At 46.8% G+C, this 20,701-nt stretch overlaps 1 protein-coding gene across 5 annotated transcripts in view; it reads right to left on the bottom strand.

Annotated features, from left to right (window-relative positions):
- The window catches only part of dachd (dachshund d), a 135,188-nt gene that overhangs the window by 36,937 nt on the left and 77,550 nt on the right, over positions 1 to 20,701 (bottom strand). For 4 of the 5 annotated variants that reach the window (XM_061841664.1, XM_061841668.1, XM_061841665.1 and 1 more), the window contains exon 3: positions 14,129 to 14,284. In XM_061841664.1, the coding sequence (XP_061697648.1) occupies positions 14,129 to 14,284 (156 nt within the window). The remainder of the gene's footprint in view (positions 1 to 14,128; positions 14,285 to 20,701) is intronic. The other variant, XM_061841666.1, reaches the window with a different exon arrangement.

Genomic DNA, 20,701 nt, shown 5'->3' with positions numbered 1-20,701 from the left:
GCGCTAATCAGCTCTTCATCTTTATTACGACTGTTCTGTTCGCCGCAAAAAAAAAAAAAACAAAACAAACAAAAAAATTGCCCGCGCTTTTTGGAAGCCCGAGAGGACATCAAACGTGGAGAACGTCCATAAATGCGTCGTGTTGTGTTGTCTGGAGTCGCGCTACCGCGCACAAACGCGCGCGCGTGCGCCATCTGGGCAGGTCGAGTCCAAGCGGGCGAGTCCTGGTTCTCATTTAAGTGGGAGGAAGCTATCCCGGCTTTGATGCAGCCACCCGCAGTCCCGAGGTGTCACTGAACGCACCACCGACAAAACAACATCGCGCGTTGACGTGCTTAATGTCGACCATAAAGCAAACATGTTGCCTTTGTTAAATACCTCCCGCGCGCTCGTAGACGAGGGAAAGGATGCCGCCGAGACGACGTCAACGCGAAACCTCAGATAGCGACGCGCTATAGGTCCACGCAGAGACGACCCGACGTGAAACACGTGCAAACGGTGAGCTTTGGATTTCGTAGGCCAGATGGAGACAAATCAAGCTGCGGTGCTGCAACGGGATGAAAAAGTCTCTCCTGTTGAAATTCTGATGAGATTTCGGGGCTTTACAGCACTTTTATGCTAGACTAGCGCTGAGATGAAGTAGAAATGTCGTGCTGAAAGTATTAAACAAAACATTGACGTGTGTGTTTCGTGGTTTTTGCTGACTGTCTAACCCGTCATTTACAGGTAAATTGTCACAAATGAGAATTTGGGATGAAAGTACATTTTCAGTTCTCCATCCATCCCTTTTCTTGACCGCTTATCCACACTAGGCTCACGGCGTACTGGAGCCTATCCCCGCTAGCTTCAGGGAAAAACGGGTTTCGGCTCCAAGGCGACCAAATAGAACATAAAGGCCCACCTTACTTTTGGGGGAAAAAAAATCCCAAGACTTGTGGGTAAATATTAGATGGACTGATGAGACGGAAGGTGTGTGGCTCGTTATATCTGCTTGTAAATGTATGTCAGAAAAAACAACGTCATAGAAGAGACACAATGGTGGTAGCAGTGGGGTGCTTTTCTGCCACAGGACCTGGACAACTTGCGTTGATTGATGGAACCATTCACTCTGTTCTTGAACAGAAAGTCCTGTATGATAATATTTACCCATCAGTACGTGACCTCAAGTTGAAGTCCACTTGCTTTTGACAGCAGGATAATGAACCAAAACACTCCGAATGACTTGAAAATGTTTTTGGGGGAGTGGCCTATACAATATCCAGACTTGAATCTGATTGAAATGCAGTAGCATGACCTCAAAAAGATCGTCCATGTTCATAAAAGACATCCATTTTTGCAAAATGAACAATTCTGTCAGGAAGTGTCGTCCAAAATATCTCCCCAGAGACGAAAAGACATAAAAATAATACTTCATTTCAGTTCCTGCAGCTGGGGACGGCCTGACCAGTTCTTAAGTTTAGCGGACTGTGACTTTTCACACAGGACCAGGTTAAGTGTGTATTTTTACTGAAGCAAATCACCATTTAAAAACGTAATTTTTGACTTCACTTGGGTTATATTCGTCTGATATTTCAATTTGCCTGACATTCTCGATAAAAGGAGTCCACAACCCTGCCACATTTACGCCGTCACTGATTTGGAGAAGTCCGACTTGGAGCCTTTCCCAACTTATTCAAAGTAATACTTTGAAAACGGTTAACTGATCGCTAGCTGGCCAAAAGAAATTCAGTCAGATGGCCGAGTAAGCGAAAGCATTTTGGAACAACACGTGTGAACGCGGGGACGTGATAAGAAAGAAAAGATTTCAGCCTTGACGAGCTATGGAATAATTGCTTTCCTCCGGAAAAAGGAAAGCAGCTCGAGTGAAACATGTGGTTGGAATTATCCGGCAGACTGAGGTGTTTGTCCTTTAAGTGTATCGGGCTAACTTTTATGGGATCATTTAAAATCCCAGCATGCTAATGGCATCCATTCTTTAAAGGGGAAATGGAAAAGATCCATCATCTCTGTGACAGAGAGGGGGGGGGAGAAAAAAAAAAAAAAAAAAAAAGTTCTTCCTATCTTTGAGGAGGAAATGCAAAACACGTTTTGGCCTTCCAGCGCGTTGCAGTTGTCTGTCTGGCTCTTTGCTGGAAATGTTAACAGACGTTTATTGACCGCCGTTCTTTTGTTGACGTCAGCGTGTCTGTGGGTCTCGTTCTGTTGCTTTCTTTCTTTCTTTTGTGGACGGCGGCGCAGATCAGAAAAAAAACACAACTTTTTTTCTACGTTGTTGAGTAAACTGTTATTATATGTTAAAATATAAAGAATTTGTCTCCGTTTGTTGGAGCTGCTCTAACATGTAACGTGGATACGGACTGTGACGGACGCCGAATAGTGAAAATTTGGTGAGACTAACGCTTACATCCTATTAAAAAAAAAAAAAAAAAACAATAAAAAAATAAAAATAATGAAAAAAAAAAAATTAAAAAACGGGTAGAAGAAAATTACAAAGATTTTTTTTTTGTTCTTTGGGGGGTGGATATGCAAGTCAGCAGGTGTATTGCAAAATATCCATCTAGGACATAAACACAAAAGTACAGAGTGTCGTTACCAATAAAAGGAAGATCTCCAGGGAGGGGCCAAATATTTGAACGTGCGCGTTTTGGACTTTTCTTATTAGTTGTTGTTGTTGTTGTTGTCGTCCCCCCCCCCCCTCCCCTCATCGCAACTGCTCAGTGTGCAAGGAATAACTCATATTCATGAAACAGTGCAGAATGGAGTGTGCTCTTTTCCTTTTATCTGGCTTCTATGGATAAATTGCGATTCTGATCATTCTGGAAAGAAAGAAAAAAAAAATACACGCAAAGCACATTTCCACACGCCTTTGAGTGCTTTTGAGCTGTGTCTGGCTCTTTGCTGCAAATGTTAATGAAGAAGGCTCCGTAATCAAGCCATATGCTTGCATGTGGCAAATCTCATTACGGTAAATGACCTTTACCAGGCAACGCCGACGTGGCGCAGCAGACAACGGCGGCGGCTTCGGTTCGCGTCGCTCTTCGGGCTCGGGTGGCAAAAGAGCTTCAACTCCTTCTAATTTGGGCTCCGGCTCGCTCACTCCTGATGAATTCGCCACGTCGGGGAGTGAAAGAGAGCCGGCGCTCGGCGACAATGGCGCGCGGAGTGCCGCGGACATTAGCGGCAGCTGTTACTGCGGCGGCTGCAATATATTCAAGGCCAATCAATAAAGCTCCGGCAGACAGTGACACCCAAGCAGACAGAGGAATCATTTTCATCTGATACTTAGCAAAGGCTCCCCCCCTTTTAAAAAGATTGCTTTCAGTCAATGACAAGCCGCTGTCATTTGACTAAGGCCGCCCAAATGAAATATATCGACGAGCGTTATCAATCACGGCCCACTCCGCTGTCAGAGCGCGCCGGCAGAAAAATGGACGCCGCCGGTTTCGGATTTCACGTGGCCGTCACGTGGACGGCACGATTGGAATTACGTAAATCGGCAATACGAGACGTGTCGGCTTTGCGGTGCCAACGGTACCGAAATCAAACTGCCAGCTGTTAAAATGTTTCCTAGCGTCTGGCATCTCCAAATTTGTTGTTTCCTTATTATGAAGTTTTTGTATTAACAGAACAAGATTTTTTTGGTTGTGAAAAAAACAAAACAAAACAAAACAAAACACAAATTCAGATTGAGTGAAAATGTGGAAATCACTGAAATTGACAGAGCCGATTGTTCACGTTCACTCATCATATCTGCGATTGGGACATCCGTGAATTTTTAAAATGAGGAATTTTTACCGTGAAGCAACAATAAAATGAGAACAACATGCTGCTTTGCTCACGACGGTCCCGACATTCGAGGAATTTGAGCGGCGTCCAGTCAACAAGTTTGGGACGTCGTCACGCGCCACAGGACGACACACACCCCAGATGGTATCAATACGCCACCTCCAGTGTGTCCAGATGTGTCGACACGAACGCATTCCGTCCAGCGTACAAACCATCTTTCTTTTTGTAATGTGAAAAACTAGCGTAATTCCCAGCCTACAAGCCGCGACTTTTTTTCCCACACGCTTCCAACCCTGCGGTTTATGCGGTGATGCGGCTAATTTGTGTTTGCATTTTTTCTAACGGTTGCGAGGGGGCACTCGAGAGGAAAAAGTAAAAATGAGACCAATGGAATATATGTGTCGAGGAAGTGACTTTTACCGGCCCTGTTAGCGCTGCGCTGGCATTAGCGCAGTGCTAGCGTGTTACTGCTACTACCAGTAAGTTTCATTTTAATCGGCTATATTAGCTAGCGCGGCGTTAGCGGTAGCACCACCTTTAGCGCTAACGCCGTGCTAGCTCCGCGCAAGTGTTAAACTCTTTCTGTGTGCACTCTTTCTTTGTAAATATCTCGTGTTTCAATGTGACTTTCAAAGTGGGCACTTGCGGCTTATACACAGGTGCGGCTTATGTATTTACCAAACGGTATTTCCTTTAGAAATGTACTCGGTGAGGCTCGTAACCAGGTCGGGAATTACGGTACATTCAAAACGTCGGCTTTAACGAAAAATCCAGATCGGGCGTCGTGGCCTGCAGCGTGAAGGCAGCCTAAATCAAAATCGGCGACGTGCCGTGTGAATGCAGTCCGATTGTCTTAGTGGACGTGCACCAATAATAAAGAAGAAGAAGAAGAAGAAAAAAAAACAGACCGGTCGTGTTGTCGGGCATCGTCAACATTAAAGCTCAGTCTTCATTAATTGCGTAGATTCATTTGGAGAGCGGGGATGCGGGGGCGAGGCGCCCGCGCCGCTGTCCGACGCCTCCCCGCCCCCCTCCTCACTCTTCTTCTCTGTCAGCTCGAATTTAGCGGCGCAAGGGGCTGACCTTTGCAAAGTGAAGAGATCAACACAATTTGAAAAGACAATGTCACTTGGTGTAAATGTGATACGCGCAATAAACGACATTCAACCTTTCGGCGGCCGTTCGCAGGTTCCCGGGCTGCAGTGACGACGCGCGATCGCGTGGCCGCGTGAAGCGCTTTACAAAGTAAAAGCGGCGATTCGGTTGCGCCGTGACGTCACGGCGCAACATTACGAATGGAACGATGACACGACGACGACAAAGGCGCGACGGCTTCGCTGAAAGAGGAAAAGAGACGCAAAAGTGCCGGCGATTCCTCCTCACGACAGAATAGAAGAGCGCATCGTGCATCCCCGATTTTGCACATTCAGAATGTCACGGTCTTCACAAATTACAATAAAGCATAACTCCCAAACATTTTTAGATCACGACCACAAATAAACCGTAGACTAAACGCCTTGAAGGCCAAAATTTCCACGATATATGAGATATTGCATTAATTTCAACTTTAGTAGCTGGTGCCAGTGCCGTTAAGTTCGGGCAACACGGCATGAACTTTTATTTTTTTACATTGGGAACTGGATTTATACATATGATACCCACTAACAAAATCAAAGTACTGACGGATATATTCTTGGCAAAATCACGTTTGGTGTATTTATTTATGACTTTCAGAAAGGATTTGCGGATCTCATTTGTGTGAGCAGGCTGCAGTTATGATCGCTACCGGTTGGAGTTTAATTGAAATACTTGAACAAAGTCGCAGAAACCAGAACACGTCCTCGTCGGGGGTCCTCGGTTTACCGCGGAGATCCGTTCCTACGGCGGTGACCCGAGTATCTTGATTTTCAATGCAACCGTAATCGGCGAAATTATCTGCGGATTTTTGCCATTCGTGGGGGGTCTGCTGTAATTGCAAAACGTTAATGCAGACCGCGATGTCGGTTCAGGTGTGACTTGACCTCTCGCCTCTGCGTGCTTTTTATGGATCACGGGTTTTATTTTTACGGATTGCTATTGAAAAATGAAAAAAAAATCTTGCCGAGGATCCTAGTGTGAATCCAGGAGTCTAATATAAATCCATGATATATTATCTATATAGATTTCACGTCATAAACAGAAATGTCTCTTGTTCTTTGTTCTGGTTGCTATGTTGTTCCTTGTTGCGTATGTCGTACCAGGGCAGCACCGCCTGCTGGAGAAAAATTCCTTGTGCGTTCTACACATTTGGCCATTAGAGCCGATTCTGATTCCGAGTCATTCCTAAAACAAAGACTCCCATGGTCAACTTATTTTGCAGCCATCCCTCCGACGCTGCTCGGTGTGCGTCGGAACGGAAATAACGTTTAATCAACCCCCCTTGTTACGGTAATTTATTTCCGCAGTTGTCGTGGCAGCGTTGCTGGTTTTTTTCCCCCCGTTTTTCTAAGGCCGGCCTCATCCATATTCGACGTCGGCGGACGCTGGAGGAACTGGAACGAGGACGTTCAAGTTCATTAAGGAGGAGAAACCGTTATCAGGTGTGTCCGGTGAAATGTCTATTAAAATGCGCGACTTATCTGTCAGCCGTCTCCCGCGAGGCTCGCCGGCCTAATGGGGAGACGGCGACGGCCCCGACCCGAGAGACGGGGGCCATGGAGCTCTTTGGCCGTCCTGTTGTCTCCCCCCGACAGCGCCTTCGCGCACCCATTCAAACGCCGTGGCCCCGACGCAAAACGGCGCCATAATGCATAAATCAGACAAATAACGCGCCGCGTGGCCGAGCAGCTCTCGTTCACCGAGCGAATTCCGTTCAGCCCGTGGCTACAATCTCGTCGCTCTGGAGAGCTTCCCCGCGACAAAAGGCTCCCGCAAGAGAGCTGCACAAGAAGATGGATGAAGTTGCCCCCAGACACTCATATCGGGTCAGCACGCGCTTTATCCCCTAATGGTTAACGCTCGCATCGAGTCGAGATGGGGGCGGGGGGGGGGGGTGTAGATAGCGGATCTCAGCCCGAGGGCCGCGGTTCCGTCTAGCAGGAGCAACGAGGAAGCGCTCGCCGCCGCCGCGTGTTGGCCCACATTCCGGGAGCGGCCACCAGCTTCCCCCAGCAGCCAGCAGGTCGGAGCCGCTTCGGATGTGTCCTTCCGCCCGGAGAGCGTTATTATTAGAAAGGACATAAACACGCTCATTAAATCGCGGGAGCGGAGCTCGGCCTGACAGCCGGCGCAGAGAGTGTGACCAAAGCGATCGCTGTCAAGAGTGCGGGCGGCGGCGCGCCATGCGGCCTCCTCTGTGGGCGCGCCGCGCGTGCAGTGCCACCCGGCGTACACCAGGGCCAGGAATGGGCCTCAAATGAGGCTTTAAAACAATTCCCACGTTTCTCTTTACAGGTGCCAATGACTTTTTTTTGCACTCATTCAATCATACTCATTTTAGCACACCTTTAAATTGTGGCTCAACGGCTGGTCATTTATTTACCTGTATAATTCAATATTTTGAATGGAACATACATGGAATTGTTATTGTCATGCGTCATAATTTTAATACATGTATTCAGCTGTATTTATTCAGCTGTATTCTTTGTTTTACTTGTAATTAATCTTACCGGAAATACAGTCTATGTGCAAATCACTCAAACTTGGCTTGTGATGTATCTCATAGAAACGATGATGAATATTCGACATAATTGGGGGACTTTTTCCTCAATATATCGTGAAAGGTTTAAAGTGGCTACTTTTAACGATAAGTAGCAAGGCTAACAATCCTTTCAAAAATAGTTTGCCGGAGCTCTTCATCACTTTTCAACGCGACTCGACGCCATCGTCAAGAGACACGGAGCGCTTCCGCGGGGTCACGACCTCGCACGCACGCGAGCTCCTTCATAAACACCGTCCGCCTGATATCTTGTTTAGCATTCGGACGCAAATTGACCGGCTGATGTGATCCGAAGTGCTACCCAGCAGAGCGGTAAACATTCAGCTAATTAGCGCTCGCTCGCTACGTTCGCTCCGGGCGACTGCGCGGCATCGCCGAGCGTGGACCCCACATCGCGAGGGGGCCCCGTTCTGCATTGATCTCGCAAAATTAAGGCTAAGCGTCCCAGATTGCCGCGTCTTGATGTACCTTCTGGACGAGAGCCGCGGCGCTAAGCCGAACCCAATGAGCGGCCTTAAATGATGAACGCTTCTCCTCAAAGCGCCCGTTCCGTCTGCGACCGCGGACGAGACGACGACGATGGAAAAATACGGTTTTGACCCCTCAATAGCGGCCACGCCGACGAGAATAACCCAATCAATGCGGCCCGCAGTGTTTGCAAACCGGGACGATCACCGGCGATATTTGATCCCGCGCGTTTCCCCTTCACGCGGTGTCATTCTCTGATCGAGCGGCCGAGGATGACGGGAACATTTTCGAGTTTAGCTTTGGCGTGACTTCTGCCCTCCCCGCCCGCCCCTCCATTCCTTTATGCTCGCTCTTCATCCTTTCCATTTGAAATTTGCAAGCTGGAGCGTCAGCTTAACCAAAAAGGATTAAGTCCCAAACCCAACAGAGAACACAGATAATACTCAGTAATTGGTAAAAAATGAAGATGAATGGGACAGCTAGATAAGGACCAATTAGCTGCTGGGAGTGTACAGCTGTGGTCTCCTCACGGAGCGCTCTCGGGGGCCGCCCCGGCCGCCCACCCCCTTTTCTCGTACGCAAGCGCTCACGTGCGAGCGTGAGGGTGGGGCTGCCAGGAATTAGCCCGATGACCCTGGAACGGAGAGAATAATGCTTCCTCCTTGTCTTCCCCCCTAAACTGGCACGCGGGCACTGCCAAACCGGCGGGCGGCGATTTGGGATTTGGAAGTAGGCTAACGGAGTGCCACCGGGAGGCAGATTCAGCAGAACCGCTGAGGTCGAACGCGATCTGCTCCGGGATGCGGGGCGAATTCCCAAACAATTTTTCCCGTGGGAAATAAGGGAAATTGAACGCATCTGTCCCGGGCTCAGTGGCCGACACAGGACGTTTGAACTCGCGTTTAAGCATTACCGACGGCGATGCGTACATCCTCTTCCCGTGCCGCTTATGCGCATTCGGGTCGCGGGCGTGACGGCGCCTATCCCAGCTATTTTCGGGCGAGAGGCGGCGTTTACACCCTGAACTGGTGGCCAGCCAATCACAAGCCAAACAAACAATATTGTACGGGGAATTTAGAGACGACAATGAAGCTGGCGTGCGTGTCTTTGGGATGAGGTAGGAAAGCGGAGAAAACCCAAGTCCAGACAGGCGAGGTCGGATTTGAACCTACAAACTCCAACTGTGAGGAACATTTGCAAGCCACTCGATTAAGCACAACCCATTTTACAACATTGGTCAAAATAAGAACTCATTTCTACGTAGGAAAAAGGCAACTAACCAGGGAAACATTTGAACGTTGAAAAATGTAAAAAGCTCAAACAAAAAAGTTAACACTGGTGACGCAGTGTTGAAAAAACATTTGCCTCAAGATTGAATGCAGCATCTTCCGACTTGTTTTTTTTTTTTTTTTTTTTAAATCGCCAAATGGATTTTCCATATTGCAGTGAGCTCAGAGACGCGGATGAGACCCTTTTTGGACTTGGCAATAAGTGCCACTTCCTGTTCTATGGATGTTGTCAACTCCTTCATTTTTTGGTATCACAAAGGACACACAAAAGCCAAAAAAAAAAAAAAAAAAAAAAGCACCTATCTGAAACTTGTGAGAGAAGCTAAAATCTAAAGCCCCAGTGGCGCATTTTTACAGAAAATTCTGGTCGGATTCCGAATTGTACCAGTTGAGAGAAATTCATTTGATGGCCGTTCACAACACAAGTTGTCGTCTTTTATCGCAGCTATTATTTATTTTGCATTTCATTTTGATTCTATCTTTCTTTTATTTGAATCTTTTACCGTGTCTGCCTTCCAAAGCATGAATTTTTCAGCTTTCAACGGCGCTGACATGGAACGGGGGGGATGCGAAGTTGTCGGGCGTGTGAAGCTGAACGGCAAACACTCGCTCCTCCGGCCCACTTGTGTCGAAATCAACTGTCACGCTTTGAGAATATTTGTTCATACGTCACGACAGAGAGTGACGCTGATGTCTCCTGCTGAGATTTTGGGATGCATTAATGTCCTTTGTTTAGTTTGGAATACAAAAAAAAAAAGAATTTGGTTGTTGTTGTGCGGCTGTTTCGCAGGATCTCTTGTGTGAGGGAAGCAGAGGCTCATCATAGCGTCACTAAAAGTCTGCAAATATGTTTGGAAGTGGTCAGAGGTTTTTGCTCAATGCCACTCGCGTGGAGGTAAAAAAAATTGTTTGCTATCGTTTTGGACGGTATTGTATGCGGACGCAGCCCGAGTCTCCAGCGCTCAGAAGTCGATCAGGACGCGGCGCGTTTTAGCAGCCTTCCCGCTACGTGTTTCTTTGGTCGCTGGCATCATCTGGCCGACGACAGTCAGAATTCCCATATCTAATTACGGGCGGGATTTCAGCTCCATTAGAGCCGCGTGGTGACGAGGCGGACGAGGGGGCCGGTGGCCGAGGAGAAGGAGGCGGGATCGGTGGGGGGGGGGGGGACGGGGGGGTTGAGCCACGGATGGATGGATTTTGGTGAAATAATAAAGGAGGAGGGCAGGAACACTGTTATCTTTACCTCCCACTCCTCTGACCGAGAAACACTTTATTTTCCTTCCACGCTGGAGAAGAAAGCAAAAAAAAAAAAAAAAAACCAAAGCAACAACAATTCCTTCTCATGGAATTGGCAGGTGTTTGTTAGTGGGCAGCGGACAGTATTTTCTCTCCCAGTAATGAAGGTTGCGGCTGGGGTCAGCGCGCAGAGGAGAGCGGCGGCGGGGGGGGGGGGGGGGCTGTTTATCCCCCTCAAGGCCCAACGCCACACGTGTTTTGCTTGGTCTGTGATCTGTAATTGTGGCATTTCCTGAGAGGCGCAGGAACAATCGGCAGCGTGCTCCGGGAGGGCAATCCCCACGCCGGCCCATAAAAAGAACATTTCTTTGTCTCTCATCACCTATTCCCAACATTCCCAACTATTTCCCCTTCTCGCTCAGGATGTTCGCCCAGTTCGCTCTCAGAGTGGAACCGGCTGTTTTGCCCTTTCTTACAATTAAAATATCATTGCCGCAAACAGGAAGCTCTAATTGAGATGAATATTTAATGCAAGGGAGAAACATTAGGCTGTTCAATTGGCATGGACACAAAGACGGCGACGGCCGGTGCCGGTCTACAAACGGAAACGGAGCGTCCTCCGCGGGCCGGCTCGGCTTTCGGAGGGGGTTGGCGACTCGATACTGACGAGCGTTCCGACGTCAGGGTTGTAGACAAAACCCGCTTCAGTAGGTAGGTACTGTCGTTAAAGATTACAGTTAGAGTAAATAGCTACATAGGTTGGTACGTAGGAAAGAGTACGCTGAAAGGGAAATGGGATCCATTTTTAGACGATTTTTCTACTTTTTTGGGTGCCTTAAAAGGGAACGACGAGGTAGCTAGATACTGTAGGTGGGGGGGGTGGGTAGATTGTAGGTACTGTAGATACGGTGAGGAGGTTGAGGGTAGGGGAGACAGGGAGGTTAAAGGTCGGTTGGGGAAAGACGTAGGAAGGTAGATTAGGAGGGGACGAGTCGGGAGAGAGGTGGCGATGGATATTAATATTGGCGGTAGGTGCAGGAGGTATTATGGATCGGGTGGGGAGGGAGGTGGGTCCCGACATCAAGGTATAGTAGGGTAGCTCGGTACGAAGGTGGTTTGTCATTCGGTACTCTGTGTAAATTCTGGTAGATGCTTTAGGGAGGTCGGGGAGTACCAGAGAGTTTGCTTTAAAATGTACAGAACTTGCGGGTCTGGCCTCGTTGAGAGCGTGGAGCGGCGTTCGACATTTTCAAATAGTTTTTGAAAGGTTCTGACACCCGGTTGATATTTTTCCGGATTTACCGCCATTAAATGTAATCCGAGGGCGGGGCCGGACGAAGAAGCGGCGCAATCATTCTGCGGGGAATTATCAGGATGACTCCTGCTGGCCACCCTGTCACAGGCGAGTGCTCGATATAAACGCGAGATTGCCGCTAATCAATACGAGGACGCTTTTCAGTAGCAAACATCGTTTGTCTCCGAGAGCATTCCTTTGACCAAACGAAGCATTAATTCAAATCATAAATCTGAGCCGATTTAAATCCGCCGAGAGTGAGCGAGAGCAGCGGCGAGATGAGGGGGAGGCCGCGCCGGGACGGGTAGAGCGGCCACGTCCAGCTAATGATTTATTTTCTACATTTCTGCGAGCGAGAGATTTGTCCATACTCACTGACAGGTCACCTTCAAACGCCAGCGGCAGACTGTTCATCACCATGCAGACGAGCGCGCGGGCCTCATCGCGGCGGGTAAATATTAAAGGAAAAAAGAATCCAATTGATTGTGGATGGGGCCGAGAGGCGTCGCCGCCATATATTTCACTCACAAGCTAATGCCGGACGCACCTGAGAGCCGCTCCCGCCCTTCGCGGGCCAGAATTACGATTCCGGCGCGCCGTGCCCGGGCTCAAGGTTACCATTTAAATTGTAAAAAGATAAAAGACTTTCTTATTAGCTCCATTGCCGCAGCCTTGCTGTTGGTGCGCACATTTATCTTTATTTCCGTGACCTCGCGCGCTCTTATTTCTTTTCCGCCTTCTTTTTTTTTTTTACACCCTCCATTCTCTCGCCGCGATGACCTCACGCTTTATGCATTTCGCATTGTTAAAATTGGCTTCGGCAACGCATCCTGTTTTCATGCGCGGTGTCAAGTGTTACCGGTGAAATGTATTCAGGAGTCGCGGTAAGTGACTCCAAAAGCCTCCCATTTAGCGGCCAAAGCTACGGGGAATACATTTGGGTTTATAATTCGGAACGGGGCTCGCGGATCTGCTCTATTATCGTTCTCTTTAATACGCTAAGTGCTTCTGTGCGATATCATGAAAATCCTTCTGCATTTTAGGGCTAATAATTAATTGGAATGGCACAATTGCGAAAGGAGGGAAGGGGGGGGGGGAGAAAAAACAAAGCTCTCACAGCAATTCAATTAGGCCTTGTTAAAAGGCTGATAGCTTTGGGAAATTGTGTTCACAGATTCACTTAGCCTTCAAGAGAGCTGGGTTGTTGTTTTTTTTTTCACGTTTTTCTTTTTTCCCCTCCACTTTCAACGCAACAATCTCATATGACAGGTGAGGAAAACATGAAACGGTCTGAAAAAGAGGCGCGGCTCGCTCAAATTAGCCAACAGCGGTCAGTCTTTCCTTTGCGAGTTCAGAAAGTTCACATCACGTATAAATGAATATACTGCGGGCTTTTGAGTGTCTGCTGTAATTTTGGGCGGTAAAATAATTCTTCTTCTAATTGCCAAACACGTTACAAGGAATAAATTGTACATAGTGCATAGTTCTACTGTGAATTATGATCTGATGGCGTGTTTTAAGAGTATAAAAAGTGTTTATAAGTATACGGTAGAGGGAAATTAATGTGTCTTTGCGGTTTCATATAGTTTTAAAATATCTAGAAATACTACTACTAAAATACGATAATTCTACTTTTTGTCGCATCGCATCAAGGGAATGCTGCTCCCGTTGATGTCCCCGACTTGGCCACATGGCGGCAGTACAGGACAGACATGGATATACTGTGGGGTTACCATTTCTAGATAAGTAAGTAAACCGCATCTGCAATATGATTGGTTGGACTTTTACTTGGATGCAGCAGCCAATCACATGCCATGCCAAGACAGACTTAAGCGGAGACATGATAAGACATAATCTAGCTAGCTGACTTCCCGAGTATCCTACGCTAATGAGCATTTGGAGCGAGCAGTTTGATGACATGATTATTTGAAGCCGAACCTGCTAAAACGTTGTTTTCTTTATGGCTGGTGCCTTCAGAGAGATGTTACATATATTATGTCATTTATTTCAAAGCTGAGACATTGACTACTGTCATCTTAATAATAATAATAATAAATCATAGATGTTTCAAGTCCCTACAGTTGCTTCGACCAAAGAAGTGCTTTTGAGCTTGCGCATATACTGGATTCCTCTCCGGAAGTACACGACTAACATTCTCCGTTCTGCGTGAAATTAGTTTGCTGCCACCAAACAGCGTTCATAACTGCGGTTTTCATACGCAAGTGAAAGCGGACAAAAATTGGCCGGTTCTCGAATGAAACCCGCCAGCGGAGGTTACTCTAATCTCTGGAAAACCGCCGCACGCCAATTGTTTGTTCTTGGAATGACCGTCGAAGACAGTAGGAGCGTCCTCACCGACGCTGGAGCCGAGATCTCCGTTCTCACCGTCGGCCCCGTGGTGGTGGTTGGCGTTGGCGTGGTAGCCGCCCATGGCCTCCAGCTTGATCTTCTTGACCTTCATGGCCTCCGCGATGGCCGCGTTGGCGGCCGCCGCCGCCGCCGCCGTCAGACCTTGAACGGGAGGAAAAGAGGAAGCCGACAGGCTGCTTACTGAGTGCCACGAGTCCGCCGGGGGACGCAAACACAACCTGATTGAGCAAAATGGATGAAAAAAATAAAGAGGACTTTTGAAAGAGTAGAACAATGAATAATTTCATCCTCCAGAGGGAATACAATAGGCATGTGCGTGCTTTTTCATGTGGCGACAGAGGATAGCTTCACAGCAGGCTGTCATGATGATGGTATCATATGACTGTGATGAAGGCCGCGTGCACCCTGTGGTGCTTCGCCCTCCGTATTGAAATATTTGTGCCTTCAAGGAGAAGGCGGGCCCTTACCATAACTACGTATGATGTAAGCGTTTGTTTGTTTGCTCTGCACTGCACATTGTTTTGAGTTACACTCTCACGTATTCTGACATTAGATAGTGAGTAATTGGTTCTCATACAGATAGAAGTTGCTTAGCCAAGCTGGCTAGCAACAAATGCCAACCCCTAAAAATGTGCACTCAAAAACCATGGAAGTTACTTTTCTAATTCAAATAAATGTCGGGTTAACTCGTTATTGAAAATTACTTTGTAAATAGCTTGCGCCAATGACTCTTCCTTCAGAATAGGTGGTAAAAAAAACAACAAAAAAACCCATTGCCAGTTAGCTACTGGGCTAGCCAACAACTTAAAACAGTAAAAACGGCATCATCTGCCGAGCTTTTCTCTAAAACTAACTTAAATTATGTGAGATAGCGTTGACATTTTATAGTGGCCCGAGACTGTGACAAGAAAGTTAAGAAAATTACCCAAGTAGCTGAAAAACACTTATTAAATAGCTAAAAAAAAACAAACAAACAAAAAACATTGCCAGTTAGCTAATGGGTTAGCTAGCTTGCGAGCAACTTAAAACGGTAAAAACGGCATCGGTCGAGCTTTTCTCTAAAACTAACTTAAATGATGTGAGGTAGCGTTGACATTTTATAGTGGTTCGAGACTGTGACAACAAAGTTAAGAAAATTACCCAAGTAGCTGAAAAACACTTATTAAATAGCTAAAAAAAAACAAACAAAAAACATTGCCAGTTAGCTAATGGGTTAGCTAGCTTGCGAGCAACTTAAAACGGTAAAAACGGCATCGGTCGAGCTTTTCTCTAAAACTAACTTAAATGATGTGAGGTAGCGTTGACATTTTATAGTGGTTCGAGACTGTGACAACAAAGTTAAGAAAATTACCCAAGTAGCTGAAAAACACTTATTAAATAGCTAAAAAAAAACAAACAAACAAAAAACATTGCCAGTTAGCTAATGGGTTAGCTAGCTTGCGAGCAACTTAAAACGGTAAAAACGGCATCGGTTGAGCTTTTCTCTAAAACTAACTTAAATGATGTAAGGTAGCGTTGACATTTTATAGCGGTTCGAGACTGTGACAACAAAGTTAAGAAAATTACCCAAGTAGCTGAAAAACACTTATTAAATAGCTAAAAAAAAAAAAACAAACAAACAAAAAACATTGCCAGTTAGCTAATGGGTTAGCTAGCTTGCGAGCAACTTAAAACGGTAAAAACGGCATCGGTCGAGCTTTTCTCTAAAACTAACTTAAATGATGTGAGGTAGCGTTGACATTTTATAGTGGTTCGAGACTGTGACAACAAAGTTAAGAAAATTACCCAAGTAGCTGAAAAACACTTATTAAATAGCTAAAAAAAAACAAACAAACAAAAAACATTGCCAGTTAGCTAATGGGTTAGCTAGCTTGCGAGCAACTTAAAACGGTAAAAACGGCATCGGTTGAGCTTTTCTCTAAAACTAACTTAAATGATGTAAGGTAGCGTTGACATTTTATAGCGGTTCGAGACTGTGACAAGAAAGTTAAGAAAATTACCCAAGTAGCTGAAAAACACTTATTAAATAGCTAAAAAAAAACAAACAAAAAACATTGCCAGTTAGCTAATGGGTTAGCTAGCTTGCGAGCAACTTAAAATGGTAAAAACGGCATCGGTCGAGCTTTTCTCTAAAACTAACTTAAATGATGTGAGGTAGCGTTGACATTTTATAGCGGTTCGAGACTGTGACAAGAAAGTTAAGAAAATTACCCAAGTAGCTGAAAAACACTTTGTAAATAGCTAGCTTGCGCCAATGACGCTTTCTTCCGAATAGGCAGTAAAAAGAAAAAAAACTTTGGCAGTTAGCTAATGGGCTAGCTAGCTTGCGAGCAAATTAAAACAGTAAAAACGGCATCTGCTGAGCTTTTGTCTAAAACTAAGTTAAATGATGTGAGATTATGTTGACGTTTTATGGTGGTTCGAGACTGTGACAAGAATGTTAAGAAAATTACCTAAGTAGCACTACGTCTAGCCAACAAGCGAATAGTTTAAAAGAAAAAAAGGAAAACAATGTTCACCGATGTTTACTTCCTACGTTTTATTGCTTTCTTTAAAATGTCCCGTTGAAATACGACAATACGGGGTGGGGGGTGGGGGGTGGAGCAGCAGCTCCGGGTCCCGCAACACACGCGATTATTTATTGAGCCTAAATACAGATTTTCCGAAATAACTCTTCTTGCAATCTTCGATCATAGAGGAGGAGCATGTCCAGAACCCTCAAACAAAATGGACTGGATATGATCTAGTAGGCGAGAGATAATAGACACACATATGCCCGGCGCACTGCGGAGATCGTAAAGCATCGGGCTTGTCATTGCGGCACTTTCGGGGCTTCTGGTTGTATCGAACGTGACTCGGAATCTTTATTCATGAGGCCTCGGTTTCCAGCGGCGGGGACAAATAGCGCCCGAGCTCTTCCGGGCCCGCGTGTACTGTACGCGCGTTCCCGGGAGATTCCGCCGGATTCTCCTCGCCGACAACATCAAAGATAAAGACACACACACAAAGAAATACAAAAAGGGAAGCGCCTATTAGTGGAATCACTCAGATCCACAATGGAGCATATCAGCTGCCCTTTAACTGCTTATACTTGATATGCAGCTTTGTCTTTGCGTTAATCGGCGCCGCGCTGTCACGCTCAGGAGCGGCGGCCATTAGGGGCGGGAATCGAACGCGTGAGCCCGGCAGAAGATGCTCTTCTTCTCAGCTGACGGCCAGATGGTACGAGTCACCGCGCGCATATCATTTCGAGGCTTGTTTGCATCTTAAAATACATCAGGACCATATTGACGCGCTGTATACATCATGTCAGCGATGGCCCTCTCGTTTGCGGGCGGCTGTTCCATATGCAAAAGCCGTCAGGCGCAAAAAAAAAAAAAAAAAAAAAGTCACGGGCCCGTAAGAAGGTGCTACTTGTGGACATAACGAATGTGGCCTCTGGCCGGTCTGAAGGTCAGCCTTCATTTGTGTATAATGGCCCAGAGTCAACTGTTTCCCAAATGAGACGTATGCAGAACAGACTGCAGAGTAAATATTGAAATCACCTCGCCGGGTGTTTGTGTGATAAATTCACCGCACAAATCGGGTGCGGCGGCGAGCGCCTCGCCGTACGAAACCCCCCCGCCCCCAACCCCGCCCGCAGCAGCTTTGGATGTTCTTTATTGTACTGCAGCCTGTGCGTGCTCAACATGTCAGAGTCGGACCGCTGCTTGTTCGCTTCTTCTTTTGGGTTCCTAATAGACAGCAAGTGGCGTCAAAGGTTTCCCGGCCCGCATCCCGCGAAGGCGAAAATTTAGACAGTTATTCATTTCAAATCATCTTGGGCCTAATCCAATTTGAAATATGAGATTTTTTGGGGATCTTTTTCTTGGTAGCAATGGTTCAAGTTCGGTCGCAATCTGACAAATTTCGTCTTTAAATTACGTGACGCTCAGCAACATAAAAAAAAAAAAAAGATTATTCTGTTAACCGGCCCCTTACACAAAAGAAACAAACCTACACACACGCTGGCATTCACTCAGTCAGAGAGGGAATTGAACCCGCGTTGCTTGGACTGAAGTCAGCCAAGTAAACCACTACACTCACATTTCCACCTGCACAAAATAAATAAAGAAATGAATAAAAGAACGCCACTGGTTACAGTGTTCTGGATTTTCAAATCCCGGGCCCCAACTGTGTGCAGTTTGCACGTCCTCGCCGTGCCCGCGTGGCTTTTCTCCGGGCCCTCCGGTTCCCTCCCACATCGCAGAAACGTGCATTGGATATGTACTGATGACTGTAAAGAGCCCGTGCGTCCGAATGATTGTTTGTTTGTTTCTATGTGCCCTGCAATTAGCCAGCACAGCCTCCATCCAGCACTCCCGCAACTCTTGTGAGGATAAGCGGCTCAGAACACGGGTGGATGCATGGCCAACATGATCTAAAATGAAAACAAAAAGGTGTGTGTTTGTTTTCAGACACCTTTCCGAGATGTTTTTTCTGCCTGGTGTCGTGATAAATATGTCAGAATCGTTTATTCTTTTGACTATTTTCCCCCCCTAATATTCTAGAGCAGGGTAAAATGGAACGTGCGCACCATTCAGAAATGTCACGTTATACTCGGGTTTCGATAGCTAACGTTGCGAGATCCAAAAAAATCGAGGTGTTCTCTTATTCTGAATGATCTCTGAATCCCCCGCAAAAGAAAGTTACGGATCCAAACTTTATGATTGGCGGGCAAAGGCATCAAAGGAGGCTCCGCCCACACTTTGCCATCGCCGCGATAAATCTAAAAATCTTTATCTCTGCTAAGTGTTTCTTTCCAACGGATCAATTGTCATATTTGCAGACCCCGACGGGCGTAATGAGGGAGACAAGGAAGTCCATTAAACGGCAGGAAGTCGGAAACGTCAACATTCCGCCGGCTCGCTAATCTGCATTCATTACCATGCAAACAAAACAATCCCGCCTCGTATAGTTTCACAAAGTCACCTTTAGATTCAGACGCCGGTATAGGAAACAGGTACGAATCATCGTCGGGAGCGCAAAAGCAAACAAAAAAAAAGCAGAACCCGTCAAAGAATTAAAGGAGACTAGCGTGGCGGTGTCACACGGGGAGCACCAAACAGCAAATAACAGAGACAAGGTCTGACGGTAGCCCTTGGAGCAGCTGTCATATTAAATAATAATGAAGGATCTATTAATATGCAAAGGAAGCAGCAGCCGACTGGCTTAACGCTGTCATGCCTCCGCATATTGTCAGGATCTTCATCATTAATTAACATGCTAGCTGCCCCATACCTGCGCCAATGTCAGAACATTCTTACGACAAACACGCCGACGCCTGTGCCCTCTGCAACTAACTCGCATAATTGAATTAAAATCAGATTAGCGCCGCGTCACTGCACAAAAAGAAGAATTCTTCTTTTTAACCAAATTCAACTTTTGCCTTTGTTAAGGAGCGACACCACGGGCACATATTAAAACACTTCAACCGATGACGCACGCGGGCGCGCGGCGCCACAAATACGGCACCTGCAGGTAAAATCGCGGGTGTCCTGCGCCCGCTTGAACTGCGCTACGTGCCAGCACAATACATTTACTATCAATTACAGCGCTTGCTAACCTTGTGACAACTTTTGAGGAGGAAGAGCGAAGCGGCGCAGCGAGCAAAACAAATGAGCAAAAACAAAGGGCGAGGTGGATATATTTGAAAGCATCTTCAAGTGGCGGCGGATTAGGGCGAGCCGCTCTCGACGCCGCCGACGCGATACTTGTACGTCGCAAGGGCAAACGTATTCCAACGACCGTACGGCTACGCAGGCGGGATTATGAGCTAAACGAAGAACGCAACAGCAATCGAACACCAACAAAATATTTTCTGACAGCACACCGCTGACATTTCACAAAATGGCGGATTTCGGACTGCAATCATGTGTGACCGGCATCAAAATATCAACACCTGTACAGCGAGCGCCCGCTATTTGTTCGACAAAGCGACCAAGCGGAACTGCAAATAGTGAAAATACGAAAGCAACTTTTTTGTGAAACTGTCTGCCTAAATCAAAGTCCTCAACTCACTTCAACATAGGTCCTGGACACCGAGATGCCATAAAATAGTGGCAAGGCACTAGTTTTGTTCCTCAACCCACATCAACACAAGTTCCTTGACACCAAGATGGCAAAAGAGGTCTCGCTATGACCGATGTTGGCTAGGACGACAACAGAACGGATTTTCCGCAGCCCAATTTGTCCGTTTTTCCTTTCCTTTCCGTAACAAGGAACAAAGCAACAACAATGGCGACAGTGGAAGAGTTTCTGCTAAATGACCAGATGATACTTTTAATTATGCCGCAAAACCAACAGAGAAGGCGACGGCGTCGGTGGTATGCGGAGCCGAGAGGGACGGTGAGTATGTCACCACAGCATGTGACTAAAACGGGCCAATCACGAGACGAGCTCCCCGGCGAGAACTTCTTTGGCCGCGGGTCAAGCTACGTACAAGCTTTGCAGAGGTGCTGTGGGGGGGGGGGGGCGCGAATGCGTGGGTCACGTGACGCAATACGGCCGTTGACGGAC

Source organism: Syngnathoides biaculeatus, chromosome 14, assembly GCF_019802595.1.
Source record: "Syngnathoides biaculeatus isolate LvHL_M chromosome 14, ASM1980259v1, whole genome shotgun sequence".
Classification (NCBI taxonomy): domain Eukaryota; kingdom Metazoa; phylum Chordata; class Actinopteri; order Syngnathiformes; family Syngnathidae; genus Syngnathoides; species Syngnathoides biaculeatus.
This window is presented reverse-complemented; position numbering and strand designations above follow the sequence as displayed.